Source organism: Pagrus pagrus, assembly GCF_965226575.1.
Source record: "Pagrus pagrus genome assembly, chromosome: 1".
NCBI lineage: Eukaryota > Metazoa > Chordata > Actinopteri > Spariformes > Sparidae > Pagrus > Pagrus pagrus.
This window is the reverse complement of record NC_140185.1, coordinates 8,523,124-8,537,122: the sequence shown is the minus strand read 5'-3', so window position 1 is coordinate 8,537,122 and position 13,999 is coordinate 8,523,124. Positions and strand designations below refer to the sequence as shown.

At 39.7% G+C, this 13,999-nt stretch overlaps 1 protein-coding gene across 2 annotated transcripts in view; it reads left to right on the top strand.

The window, feature by feature from the left end:
• The window catches only part of LOC311255055 (solute carrier organic anion transporter family member 3A1-like), a 33,806-nt gene that overhangs the window by 14,254 nt on the left and 5,553 nt on the right, over positions 1 to 13,999 (top strand). Inside the window, exons 3-9 of one of the 2 annotated variants that reach the window (XM_084349208.1) lie at positions 8,652 to 8,762; positions 10,030 to 10,299; positions 10,401 to 10,565; positions 10,702 to 10,900; positions 11,820 to 11,955; positions 12,070 to 12,242; positions 13,778 to 13,842. In XM_084349208.1, the coding sequence (XP_084205334.1) occupies positions 8,652 to 8,762; positions 10,030 to 10,299; positions 10,401 to 10,565; positions 10,702 to 10,900; positions 11,820 to 11,955; positions 12,070 to 12,242; positions 13,778 to 13,842 (1,119 nt within the window). The remainder of the gene's footprint in view (positions 1 to 8,651; positions 8,763 to 10,029; positions 10,300 to 10,400; positions 10,566 to 10,701; positions 10,901 to 11,819; positions 11,956 to 12,069; positions 12,243 to 13,777; positions 13,843 to 13,999) is intronic. The other variant, XM_084349209.1, reaches the window with a different exon arrangement.

Sequence of the window (13,999 nt, the reverse complement as noted above, 5' to 3'; positions counted from 1 at the left end):
TGTAGGTAAATAATGACCATAGGTTTGATAGCCCTGCTACAGTGTCTAGACTCAAATGCTTCTGGTTTGGTTTCCATGCATTCCAACTGATCTGCCTTCAGAAAATCACATTTCCCCTCAAAGAGCACATTCATTTTAAGCAGCGCTAGTAGCATACCTCTGTGGGAAGCCGTGTTGGCCTGTCGGTCAGTCTGCCTCTTTAGTCCAGGCTGAAAATGTCTCCCGTCATGGATGACCATGCAACTGTGTGCAAATGTTCATGGTGCCCAGAGGATGAATCCTGCTCACTGTGGTGTATCCCCTTGCTTCTCCTCTAACCAGACCATGAGGCTTACAAGTGTGTTTTTTTTAAGTCAAATGTCACAACAACTGCTGATTGAATTGCTATCACTTTGGTGATCCCTTAATATTTTCTCCAGCGGCATATTTCAAGACCGGTACTTCCAAAATAAAGACATTCCCATCAGCCTCACTTTGTGTTTAGCTGCTTAAAGCAACACAACGTGACTTCATAGAGAAAGATAGTTGATTGACTGTTGAGTTTCATCCCCAGATCGTCAAATACTGATGCTTGGGGTTGGTAGCTCAGGCCGGACGCCAACCCAAAGTGTCAGTATTTGAAGACTTAGAGATGAGACTCAACAATCAACTTTCTTTCTCCAGGAAGTCACATTCTTCATTAAGATGGTGAACAAAGCAAACATACAGCACCCGCATGTTAGCCGTTGTGAGCCTCACATAGCCGGTTGTTAAGCTGTGAAATCTCGGCCTGCTTATTACGAGTGTACTGTATAGCTTGTCAGACAAACCAACATGTGATAGTACTGTACGTCCCACGTAGACCATCCCATTATTATGTGCATGTACAGAAGTACCTGAAGACCAGGCTGGACAACAACAGAAAGGTTAGAGGTCTGCAGTAAAGTGCTAAATAGCAGCAGCGATAAAATACATTATATATGGTATAGCAATATAAAGTACAATAACCTACAGTACATAACAGTACTGTAGACTAAAAGAGCAGTGGAAGCCTGAGGGGTCCAGCTCTGCAGCCGCTGGGTCAGCTTCTCCCTCCCTGCCTCACATCCGAGCCTCTATTCATCGCTGTAATGCGTGTAATGAAGCGCTGTGAGGCTGCAAGTGGAGAGTCCACTGCAGCAAAATGTTTTTACTCCAGTGGAGTTATTACTCTTCCACTGTAGGACAGCAGAGGAAGGTATGGATGCCGACTCAGCACACACTGTCTATTGAGACCGGCCCAGGTTGTTTTATATGTGTGCGCCTTTCAGGAGCACCTTTGCCAAGACACAAAGTGCCAGTGATTGAACCGTGCCATAATGTGAGTCTGAGTGAGAAATTATTCATGTGCTGGCAGTGTGACCAGGTGGAGGAGCCCCGGCTCATACAGGATGACCTTGCCTCTGCTGCATTCATTACAGCTGGATACAGAGCATAACTGAGGGGGCTGGCATTGACCATGGTGTTCAATCTGATTTTCAGCACTTCTGTTTATATAAGACCAAATATAGCAATAGTTCCAATACAAATGACCAAGTGACTTCAGCTCAGGATTCAGTACAGTCTCACTCATGAAACCGATTGGAAAGCTTATATTAAACAACACACCTTTAAAGGTGGACCCTCAGTATGCATTCAGAACTAACAGATCCAAGGAGGATGCCATATCCACTGCCCTCCATGCAGTCTTCACACGCCTTGAGAGTAAGAACAGCTACATCAGGATGCTGTTTGTCGATTTCAGCTCAGCATTCAACACAGTCTCACCCATGAAGCACGAAGGAAAACTTTACTCTTTGGGCTTCAGTACCACACTCTGCAACTGGATACTGGATTTCCTCACAAGCAGACCCCAGAGAGTTCAGATTGGCAGTTGCACCGGAGCCACCGGACACACACCCCTGTCTACATCAGTAGGGTGGAGCAGGTGAACAGTTATAGGTTCCTTGGAATTAAAATCACTGAGAACTTATCTTGGTCATCATCATCACCAGCCCTGGTTAAAAAAGCAACAGAAGGGGCTCTACTTCTTGAGAAGAGCAGTGGGTGACTGAAACTGAAACCGCAACCCAGAACATCATTGATCAATCGAGATGTCTACACAGACCCCAAAGTATACTCAAAAGACAACACCCACCCCAGCCAGAGTCTGTTCACCCTGCTGCCGTCTGGCAAAACATGCCGAAGTAGTTGTTGCTGTACCACCAGACTACAGAGCAGCTTCTTTCTTCAGGATGTGAGACTCGTCAATTCATCCTACACATTCCTCTGTATGAAATTGTTTTTGTTGTGTTTTTGTTGTTTCTCTTGTGTTGCATAAAGGGACTTGAACTCAGTTTTGTTCGACAACCCTGTTGTTGTAAAATGACCAATAAATTGACCTTTAACCTTCTAAAGAGCTCTATAGAAATCAGTTTGTTGCAGCTTGTTGTTGGAAAAGTAGGTAAACTGAGCCACCCTTCATTACACACTGAGTCTTCAAAAACATTCAAATAATACCCCATACCATTATTGTAATCAGGGCTGTTGAGCTCCCCGGGGGGAGTTTACTGAATGTTCCACAATTAGAAACAAGCACATGGTTGTATTTTGTAGGCTAATTGCAGTATTTTTAGACTTGGTATGGCCTATTTAAAAGTAACCACTTTTATGTCAATGAATAAATTAGGTGATAGGTTGAGACCTTCTTGATTCCCAGGAGGAAAATGAAGCAAATTAAAATTAAAGATAAATGAACAATTGTCCAGAATATATTTCAGACAGCGAGGAGAAGGCTTTGACGCAGCATCAGGCTGCAGCATTGAGACGATCACGCTGGGAAATAAAATTTATAGCAACTCTAACTGGTGAAATAAACTGACAGATACCCTTTTTTATGTTTCAGAATCAGAATCAGAATCAGCTTTATATGAAATACAAGGAATTCACTTTGGGTTTTTTACAGTAGTACATAGACGTAAACATGAACATAAACATGAACATAACATAACAAACATTCAACTAGAAAGAACAAGAACAGCAAAGAACAGTAAGTTAAAAAAGCGTTCAGAGGTCCGGTCTATTTTAAATATATATTTAAGTATATATATTATACTATATGTTATATATTGTGTCTCAGTCTATTTTAATATTGAGAATTATACATTCAGCCTATTTAATGTTAAACAATAACACTAATATTTTAAGAACAAACCTGATTAAATATATAATATTAAACTTACTTAACAATAGCGTCGCACAGTAAGGAGAAGCTGTCAAATCCTCAACAAGCTCTCAGCTTAAGTGGAGTGTTTCCACCTGCCACTTCCAAATGGCTGGGTCAAACCAGCTGCCAGAGTCTTACATGGTTATCTTAGTCCTCCCAGAGTGTCTGTACCTGAATTATACATTTATCTTATAGTTATAGTCAATCATCTGGGTTCATGTGGCACAAAGTTACTTCGGCACTGAAAGCCAGAGTCTATGCTGAGGTGTGAAAGCAATAAGGAATAAGTGTATCAGAGAAAAGAAACTCATCATTTATTAGTTTGTTGTCCAGCAGGACTGCACTGCTGTACCTTCACCTCTCGCTGCTCTTGCGTGTGTGTTCATTGTCACAGCACTCAGGCACAGCAGGTATAAGAAGGATACAACAGCAGTCTGTTTTTTGCATGGAAACAGTAGAAATCCATTAAGGTCCTCTGTGGAAAAATTTTAGCGTGAGCAGCATCTCCAGGGCAAAGCATGTCCTGCTAAAACAGTCTGACGTGTGTTTGAGACGGGTGTCAGATTTAATTCTTCCATGTCAGCCCACAGTCTTCTCTGCCTTTTTAAACTTTTGCACTTACCTTTTGTTGGAGATGTTACTTTGGTTATATTCCTATGATGATTTGAGCACAAAAATATATATATTGGATAATAAAACTTTACTTCACATATTATGAATTTGGTTTCAAAATAAAATGATCATTGATTGGGAAAACTTCTTTAACTGATAGAGGTCGTTTTTCAAGGATAATTGAAAACATAGAGGAGTAAAAAACTTGAATAAGTTGTACCGACTAGATGAGACAGAGTTACTTTATGATAAACTAAATGTAGTATTTTTTCCCAAGAGGTACCTTTTACTCTACTACATTCATTTAATAACACAAGTTATTAGTTACTTTGCAGATTTTATGCTGCATCAGGACTGAGTGCATTTTTTAGCTCATGTATTTGATCAGCAATCAGATTAAAAAAAAGAAAAATCAGAAAAATGCTGAATATCAGATCCAATAATCGTCAAGGCCGATGGTTGGACAATCCCTAGTATACACTATATAAATGCATATAAATTCATGCAGTGTTGTAAAAAGTATCCAATCATAGTTTACATAGTAAAAGTGAAAATAATGTGTTAAAATATTACCTCGGTAAGAATGAAGGTAACCTCTCCAAATTGTAAGTTTGTTGTAAGTCTAAGTATCAGATTTGACATGTTCTTCATTATCAAGAGTTATTTATTGGCAATAAATGTTTAATGTTTAAGTATAAAAGCACAAGAAAACTAGATCATAATATAATAAAGGTGTTCTTGATAACGCATTGCATTCACATTACAACACCGCGTTTGTTTGAATCTTCTGCCTTGTCAACTGTTTACTCTAACGTTGCTAATGCTAGCTAGCATTGCTAACCCTAGCAAACGTTAATTCACAATCATAGTAATGTTTTTAAGGAAAATACTTTCATGCTGCACCTTTCTCTAAACGCTGTAGATGTATTATTTTTAAAAAGTGATTTGTCTACATAAAAATGTTATCAATGTGACATTTAAGTACATTTAATATCAGATACTTACTCATGTGCTATTCATGTGTGACTTTCACTTTTACCAAAGTATGTTTTCTCACGATATCTTTACCAATCAAGAATGGCAAACGTTGAACTAATCTCTTGAAAATTAACCATACAGGTATTGATTTCTACAATTAATCTAAAAATATGTGCACATCATAATTGCAGCATTGCAACTGCATTACCATGCAGCAACTTTAATCTCAACAGTACAATATAATTTTTTTTCCCCACATCTTTACAGGTTTAGATCATTCTGAAGCCCTAACTTGATAATAGATACATTTAACCATTGTACACATTGTACCACATGATAATGTAATCCCCCATATGTTGTTAGTTTTTATCTCAGTCCTCTGCCAGTTGTTATTTCTAAAAATATGAATTTTATTAGAGCGACCTCTGTTGGCTGTATTATAAAGACATAATTGACATAGAGCATTATAGTTTTACATTCCTGTAAACATATTTTTAAAAAAACAGCATTTAGTCTTTCTTTCAGCAAAAAGACGCTTTGAGACCACTTGCTTTCAAATAGTATATTCAGTATATAGTTTTACTACACAATAATACAAGTTTAACTGTGTTGTGTAAGCTCCAGTCCTTCACTATATACTGTGCATTCTTTTACTGCTGTGAGCCTTTAGTTGGGTCTCTAAGGAAATGTCCTCAGATGTACCAACTGTTGAGTCCAAACAACAGACTGGCATCAGTCCTGAATGTTTCTCCTGATGGGTGTCCAGCAGCTGTTGCTTAAGGATTATAAGCTCCCTGTCTGTTCTCACGGTATAACAAAGCTCACCGGTAATTCTCCGTCATCATGCCTATTGCTGCTATTGTCATCAGCTGTTTCAGTCTGAAGGCCACTCCAGGCTCTGACTTTATTCTTGTGTATACGGGACACAGTAAAGCCGGCTGTGCCCACAGGGAAGTTTAGAGAATATGGAGCTGTGGTGTATTGTAGATACGATTGGCTGGTGCCCAACATTTTCCGCTGGTTCACTGCCATGTTTGTGTGTGTGTTTGTGTGTGTATATCGGCCAGCCTCTCTGCATCACATACATTATGGATTAGTTGTGTTGTCCTGTGTTTGTCTGTGATTTGATCCTAGTCGAGGGCAGAGTTGGAGGTGGGAGGTTGCCCATTGGTTGCCTGTTGAGTGGGCCCTGCTGTAACCCCAGACGTCCTCTGTCACCTGACCTCAGCCCCGCTGGCATCAGTGACTCTGCTGAAATGAAAACAATGCATCTAGCTGACAGAGAAAGTCAAACAGAGAGAGAGAGGCGATGACTATTGATCAGAGTGTAGTGTATCCTAATACTATACAGCTGAATGGGAATGACGTGTAAAGTATATCATTGTTTTCATTAAATTATGTTTTATTTTGATATACTTAGAATTATCGAACCATTCAGCTGCAATATGTCTTCACTTTGTAATAAAACCATGTCTGCTATAAACAGCCAATAACACTGAGTCACACTCCTGCCTCTGGCGGGAACAGCAGTCGGTCAGCCCACCTCTTTGTTCCACACTCTGATATCTCAACAACCATTGGACGAATTGCCATATATTTTTCTCTTACAAGCTTGTTGCTGTTAGCATGCTAACATGCTAAACGAAAATGGTGAACATGGTTAACGTGCCACCTGATTAACATTAGCATTTTAGCATTGTTATTGGAGCTTGTTAGCATGCATCAGTCATTGTTTTTGGACTATTGTTATGAAGCATGGATCTGACAATAAAAATATGGATAAAGCATTTGAGGTGAAGCCCTGTTCATTCCTTTGAAAGCTGCTCCGGGGTGCATGAAGCCAAAAATGCTTGACTTGTGCGGGTTGTGGCGCTCCAAAAAATGTATCCACTGTTTTACTGCTGCTTCTTTCACAATGTTAGCTTATGGGGAAAAGTCTTCTTGCATCACGCGACGTAATTACACGGTCTGGCTGCTCTTCCTGGGGGCTTGTTTTGGAGCCCTGAGTTTGGCATTTTAGCCCCGCCATCTTGGTTATAACATTCGGTTGAGAGAGTGGAGCTGGGCAGCATACGCATGGCTACACTTATATCGTATATAACCGTTGCTGAGGTAGCTACTTGTAAATCGTAAGGTAGCCTCGCCCTTTGTTGTCTGTTTTACTCTAAATGGGACCATAATTTACCAAAAAAACATCACGCTGTGATGAAGGAGACTTGTAACTACAGACTGAGACCATTAGTAACTCTTTAGTGAACTGTTTACTGAGGTAATAAATCAAGTGAAATCAGTCATTTTCTCATAAAATTACATACAGTCATTGTCTTCACTTTTCAGACCAGAAATCTTCCATATTTTATACAGTCACTGATGCTGACAATAACTCAACGCACAGCTGTGTCTCTAGCTAGCCCTGTTTGTTATTGACTACACGAATGTTAAAACCACCTTGATCACCCACGTGTCATATGCCCTTCCTTCTTTTTTCTTTTCTTTTTTTTTATTATGTAGTAGGACAGCTGAAGATTATGACAGGCGAGACGGTTGAGAGATGGGGGGCAACATGCAGCGAAGGGTCATGGGTCCGCATCAAACGCAGGCTGCTGCTGAGGACTCAGCCTTTAGAAAACTGTTGTATCCACCGTGATGCACATGAATACAAACATATATGTTTTGTGGTCAGGACTGAGGCTTCTGACTTTAATGATTAAAGTTATAAATTATAAATATTTGAGTGGAAGGTCTTTCTCAACATTTAACTGCATATCTCTTATAAGGGAATAAAAATGGCCAAAAATGCTGGAGATTTTCAAATGGTGACCAGAAAATCAAAAAAGGCGGGTTGAAACAATATTTAAAGCCTTGAGACGTATCTTTAGAGATACATTGATAACACTATGAAGAATGAAGCGGCCGTTCCTCTGTCAGATTTATAACTGGTGATAACCGCAGCAGTAATCATTGCATCCCTCTCATCCTGTCAGCGGGCAGCGGCCTCCTCTGCTCTGGGCTGTGTTAATAGCAGTCAGGCTACTGGAGCTTACTCCTATTGTTCCATGTACCACCGGCATGGATAACTGAGTTTCACTGACACACACACACACACACACACACATTCCTGCACAGTCTGCTGTTGCTTACTGGAAAGGTCTGAGCCACTAGGCCAAAACAGGGCAGCGTAGCTTTCAAGAGAAAATAAACCAGAGCTGCTGCATCAGTGGCTCCCCACAGCTCTTACACTAAGAACCCATTTCCTGCTCGATTATTTATGATCCTGCTGGATAATCTAGTCTCAGATCACTTACACTGTGCAACCTCTGAGCCACATATTACAGTGACAGTGAATAAATCTGTCACTTGGCATGATTTACATTCTTAAAAAAAGCCAAATATTTATTGATTTCATATATTTAACACATTGTACATAAATAGCTGAACCTTCCTCAAAATTGTTATATCAGTATCAATTCAATACTTAATGTTTATTTGAATAAAATATGTGACGTTCTCAGTCATACCATGTGTTTAACAACAGATGTGTTTACTAGGGTGGGAAGCTCCATGATACCACATATTTAATAAAGCATACAGCACATTTCTAATAGATAGTTTACAGTCTTGATGCAATGCTGCCCTCTGCTGATAGATGAGACGTCTGGTTAAAGGACTGTGGCTAGAATTTGAATGAATCTAAAGTGAATAAAGGTAGAGTTCTCCAAGAATGAATGTTGATTTTATGACACTAACATTGCAAAATTGCTGAGCTTTTGCTGTTGTTGTACCATTTTAACAGACTGATCATTTCATTCTCTCCTTTCTCTCTCTGTCTGTCTTACAGGTATTTTATTTTCAACATTAGTGTTCGGCCCGGCCTGTGGCTTCATCTTAGGTTCTGTCTGTACCAAAGTCTACGTTGATGCTGTCTTCATGGACACCAGTGAGTTGGCAGGTGCTCTTTTCTTTACGTTTCTTGAGATCAGTGAAGTACTGTACTCAAGTACTTTATTGAGGTATCATCAGGGCTCCAGACTAAACTTTTACAGTGGTTGCACTGGTGCGCCTAATTTTTTCCTTTAGGTGCACCAGCACATAATTTGGTTCATTTTAACCCGATAGTAGTCTATATTTAAATTTAATTTCTCAACACATTGTGTAAATAACTGTAAACAGGAATAAAAGTGCTGATAAATCATTTAAATCACAGCTCAATAAGAAAAGGCAGTAATCTAAAAGGGCTGATGTTTTTAAAGTGCTAAATAAACTCAAATAAATAAATCAAGCTCAAATTACTCTTATTTGGGTTTTATAAAAAAAAACATTGATTTATTTGAAAAAGGTTACACTTAGTGTTCATACTATAGTGGATTCCCCTGTCTTATTGGGATACTGTCTATACTGTAAGTGTAGTATTTGTTTAAGTATTTGTTTTTGTTGTTATGATTGATAAAAATATTTTATACATTTTTCAATCCGAATGTATCATCAGGTGCACTGATGCGACCAATTACAATGTTTAGTTTGGACTTGACGGATTTTTGTTTTTTTTTTGTTTCTGTGTTATGCTTCATTTCAGAGGGAGATATTGTGCTTTCTCCTCCACTACACTGACAGATTTAATTTGTGATTACTTTTAAGATAATGATTTAACACAATGCATCATATAACAGGTGTTTGAAATACACATAGTAAAAGATCAAGATTGCAGTACGTGGCTACTGATGTGTTGCAAGTAACTGGGGTTACATTTGAGATGACAGCTCCACGAAACAGTGATTTTAGCTCCAAACTTCTCACATGGTTGCATGTCAATAAATGTTTAAATGGCCAGTACTTTTATTTTAATACTTTAATTATTTCTCTGTTAATACTTACTGTACGTACTTTTACTTAAGGAGGATTTTTCATGCAGGAATTTTATTTGTAATAGATAATTTTTACATTTGTATTGGTACTTAAAGGATCTGAGTACTTCTTATCCACTGCTTGAGAAAACATCCTTAAATTGTGTCAACTCTGATTAAAATAGTTAGTTTTGTGTTGACCGTACCGTATAAAATGTAGAATAAAACATTAAAGTAGCTCAGTAGAGACATTAAGTAACTGGAAGAATTCACATCTACTGGAATCCAATTTCTTCACATTGATCTGTGGAGTTTTATCTCAGAACATCATTCATTATTCATTCATTGTGGTAACTTCCCGTTCCTCCTGTCCAGGTAAGCTGGACATCACCCCAGATGACCCTCGCTGGATCGGGGCATGGTGGGGCGGCTTCCTCCTCTGCGGTGCCTTACTCTTCCTGTCGGCCCTCTTCATGTTCGGCTTCCCCCAGGCGCTGGACGTGCAGGACATGGATGGTGGAGGGGAGAGTGAGCAGGCCATGCTGCCTTCTTCCCTAACCCTGGAGTACCAGGGCTCCAAACCCAATGGGGCCATTCATGGCTTTGATATGAACAGCGGACTCTCGGTTTGTGAGCATCTGAGAGGTAAGGAGGGCCAAGTGTTAGTAAAATCTCAGAATATTATCCACCATCTTTCAATCATATTTCTCTCTCCTTATGATCAATCGTCTTCTCCATTGCCCCAGTAATCCCCAGGGTGACCAGGCACCTCCTCTCTAATCCGGTGTTCAGCTGCATCACGCTGGCAGCCTGCATGGAGATCGCTGTGGTCGCTGGCTTTGCTGCCTTCCTGGGAAAATACCTGGAGCAGCAGTTCAACCTTACCACCTCTTCAGCTAATCAGCTGCTAGGTAGGTAGATCATAACTGTCCAAGCGGAGGGCAAATCTTTTTGTCCCCAAAGTGTTTTACCATTTAACCCTCTACTCAGTAAAAAGCCAGTGGAAAAAGTAGGCAAACACTGGACACTCTTGTCTTTCCCCCCCAGGTATGACGGCCATCCCCTGTGCCTGTCTTGGTATTTTCCTCGGGGGGCTGCTGGTGAAGAAGCTGAACCTGTCAGCTCTGGGCGCCGTCCGCATGGCCATGCTGGTCAACCTGGTGTCCACCGCCTGCTACGTCTCTTTCCTCTTCTTGGGCTGTGACACCGGACCTGTCGCCGGGGTGACGGTCTCCTACAGCAACGAGTAAGGACGGAAACCTACTGACGCGAATTAAGAGTCTTTTCAAGAATTTTCTTGAGTGCTGTATGGGTCCTTCTGTTGTATTCAGTTATTGTATGCAGTTCTTCAAGAAACATGGGTTGGGTGACATTTTATAATAAGCATCATTAATAAATAGTAAATTTATAGTTAATTTAACTTTAGTTTATGGTCATTTCACTGTTAACAGACACTTCTGTTTGCATTTTTTTAAATTTATTTTTATTTAACCTTTATGTTACCAGCAATATTCACATTCAGGTTAAGAATCTATTTTACAAGGGAGTCTTGGCCAAGACAGCAGCATACAAAGTTTCACATAAAGGAACAAACAACATAAAGTGTTCACATTAAAGAAACAAGAGATTGACTTAAAACAATCATTATCAATCAAACATTAGTGCCTGTTGTGTTCTAATGCAGCATATAAGTCTCATGTACAAGATTGTACATTCTTGTTGCTGTAAGAGAGACTATAAGGTGATCAAGCTGGGAGGTTTCTTTACTGATTTATTGACTTTCTCGTCATTATTTTTGCATTAATGTTAACATATCAGCAATGTCATGTCTGCAATGACAGATGGCAGAAAACTGCATCTGCACCACAGTCTATTGGTTGAAACTCTAAAGCATGCTGTAACTCTTGTGTTATGCATTGAACAGCTGTCAGAAATATTCCCCTGCATCACTGACTACATTGTGCCATTTGAGTACAATGGCTGACTATTCAGCCCATAGAGTTTCCTATGTAATCATTTCCTGATTGACTCTTCAAAAATGAATTCACTTCCTCAAAATAATACAAAAGAGAAAAAAGTCTGTTCCTGCTGTGGTTTCCCTTTGATGTGAACATTGTACATACAGTATTTATATTCCCTAACATGACCTTTGACCTCCCCCGTAGGACGCTGCAGTCCTGGCAGCGACCTGAGTCAGCGTGCATCAGTAACTGTAACTGCTACACAGCATCAGTGAGCCCAGTCTGTGGTTCCAATGGAGTCACCTACCTCTCAGCCTGCTTCGCTGGCTGCACCAAACCAGTGAGTGTACATTACATTGTCCATTGACAAGGACAAGAGATGAATATACATACATACAGAGCAGCAGTCCTGTTCGATCTCCATATTCACTCTCATGTCTTGTCTCTGTTTCAGAACCTGACCAGCTGTACGTGTATATCCAGCACCACTGAGGATGCGGTGGCTTTACCAGGGAAGTGTCCCAGTCCAGGCTGTCAGCAGGCCTTCCTCACCTTCCTCTGTGTTATCTGTGTGTGCAGCATGATCGGAGCCATGGCCCAGACACCCTCTGTCATCATCCTTATCAGGTAAAGAGACCTGCTGCTATACACAGACTGCCCACAAGGGGGAGCTGTTGACATTTAATTCAGTAATTAAACTGTGTATTTCCTGTTTTTATGTCTGTGAAGCACTTTTGTTTTTGAAAAGTGCTATACAACTAACTTTTAATATTATTATTGTTATTAGTAGTAGTAATAGTAGTAATATTAGTAGTAGTGGTGGTGGTAGTATAAGTATTTATGGCTGAGACATAAATTTAAGGCAAAATGATGGAAACAGTCACTTCAGTCAATCTGATACAGAGAGACACTGACACACAGGGTAACATTATGTTTGATATATTGTCAGGTAGAAAACAGACACATGAGAAGAACACTTTGTGTTATTTACAACTTTATTTTCTCACTAGTGGCTATATTTCAATAGAATAACATTGTCCTCATCAAGTTAACTGCTGTGATCTGGACACATGGCAACATTGCTAAAAAAAACAAAAACGAAGGCAACTGGAGCAAAAACACCAGCAGCCAGAGAATTATTCAGGTTTTCAAAAAATTGTTCCCCATTTTGATAAATACAGTAGCTTTCTTTCTGTGACTTCAATTAGAAGATCAATACCACTCTCATATGTGTTCGGTAAATACAAAGCTACAGTCAACTGCTGGTAGCTGGAAACAGGGGGGACAAGTAGCCTTACTCTCAAAGATAACAACATTAAACTAATGCTAAACTAAACTAACAGGCTGCTGGCTGTAGTTCCATATTTATTATACAGATATGAGAGTGGTATCAAGCTTTTCATATAAATATGAACATAAAGCAAATAAGCATATATCCATAAATGTAGAAGTATTCCTAAAAACGAACAACAAGGTTTCAAGAAAATGGTGACGTTGCCAAACTGTAGGTGTTTATATATTTGTCACATTTCCTCCCTCCGTTACCACACCTGCTGTATTTGCTGCCGTTGTGTGCACAGTTTTTCTCTGCAATAATAATACATTTCTAAACATTTTGGGTGAGCTTACTTTCTGTTTTACCTCCACATGCTGTGAAGTCAAGTCAGCTCAACCTGATTTGCATAGGCCAAAAAAAATCACAAATCACTTTGCCTCAGTGGGCTTCACACTCTTCCTTTGTCCTGAAAACCATCAAGTAAGGAAAAATGCCCCCTCAAAAACCCCTTGTAGCAGGGGGAATAGAAAACGGAGGAAACCTCAGAAAGAGCCACAGAGAAGGATGGACACAGTGCAGAACAGAACAACAAAACGCAGAGCAAACAGATTGAGATTACAGTAAAAAAATATCTGATAGAAGTAGATTAGATAAGATTAGATTAGATTTAAAATAAATGTGAAGAATGTGGATTCAGAAGGATGACTGAGCGGGCCGAGGCATTGCCAAGTGAACAGGCCACAGGATGATTTTAATAAATCGTAATTAGTTTTAATAAATCGTAATTATCCTTTAACCATGAGGGGTACAGCTCTGAGATCTCTAGCTTGCTTGACCTCACTGGAAATGAAAATGTGAGTATTGACAATTCTGTCTTTGTTTTCAGAACTGTGAGTCCAGAGCTGAAATCTTACGCCCTCGGAGTTCTGTTCCTGCTCCTCAGACTGATCGGTAAGCTTTGCACACTTTACTGTCATGCATTTATATCCACAGAACAGTTCTTGTATGGACACACATTCTGTAATAAGTCTTACAATGCTGTGTTTGTCCCATCCATGTTCATGGCTCTTAGATGTAAATGTCAGAGAGATTCTTGTTGAAGTGAACT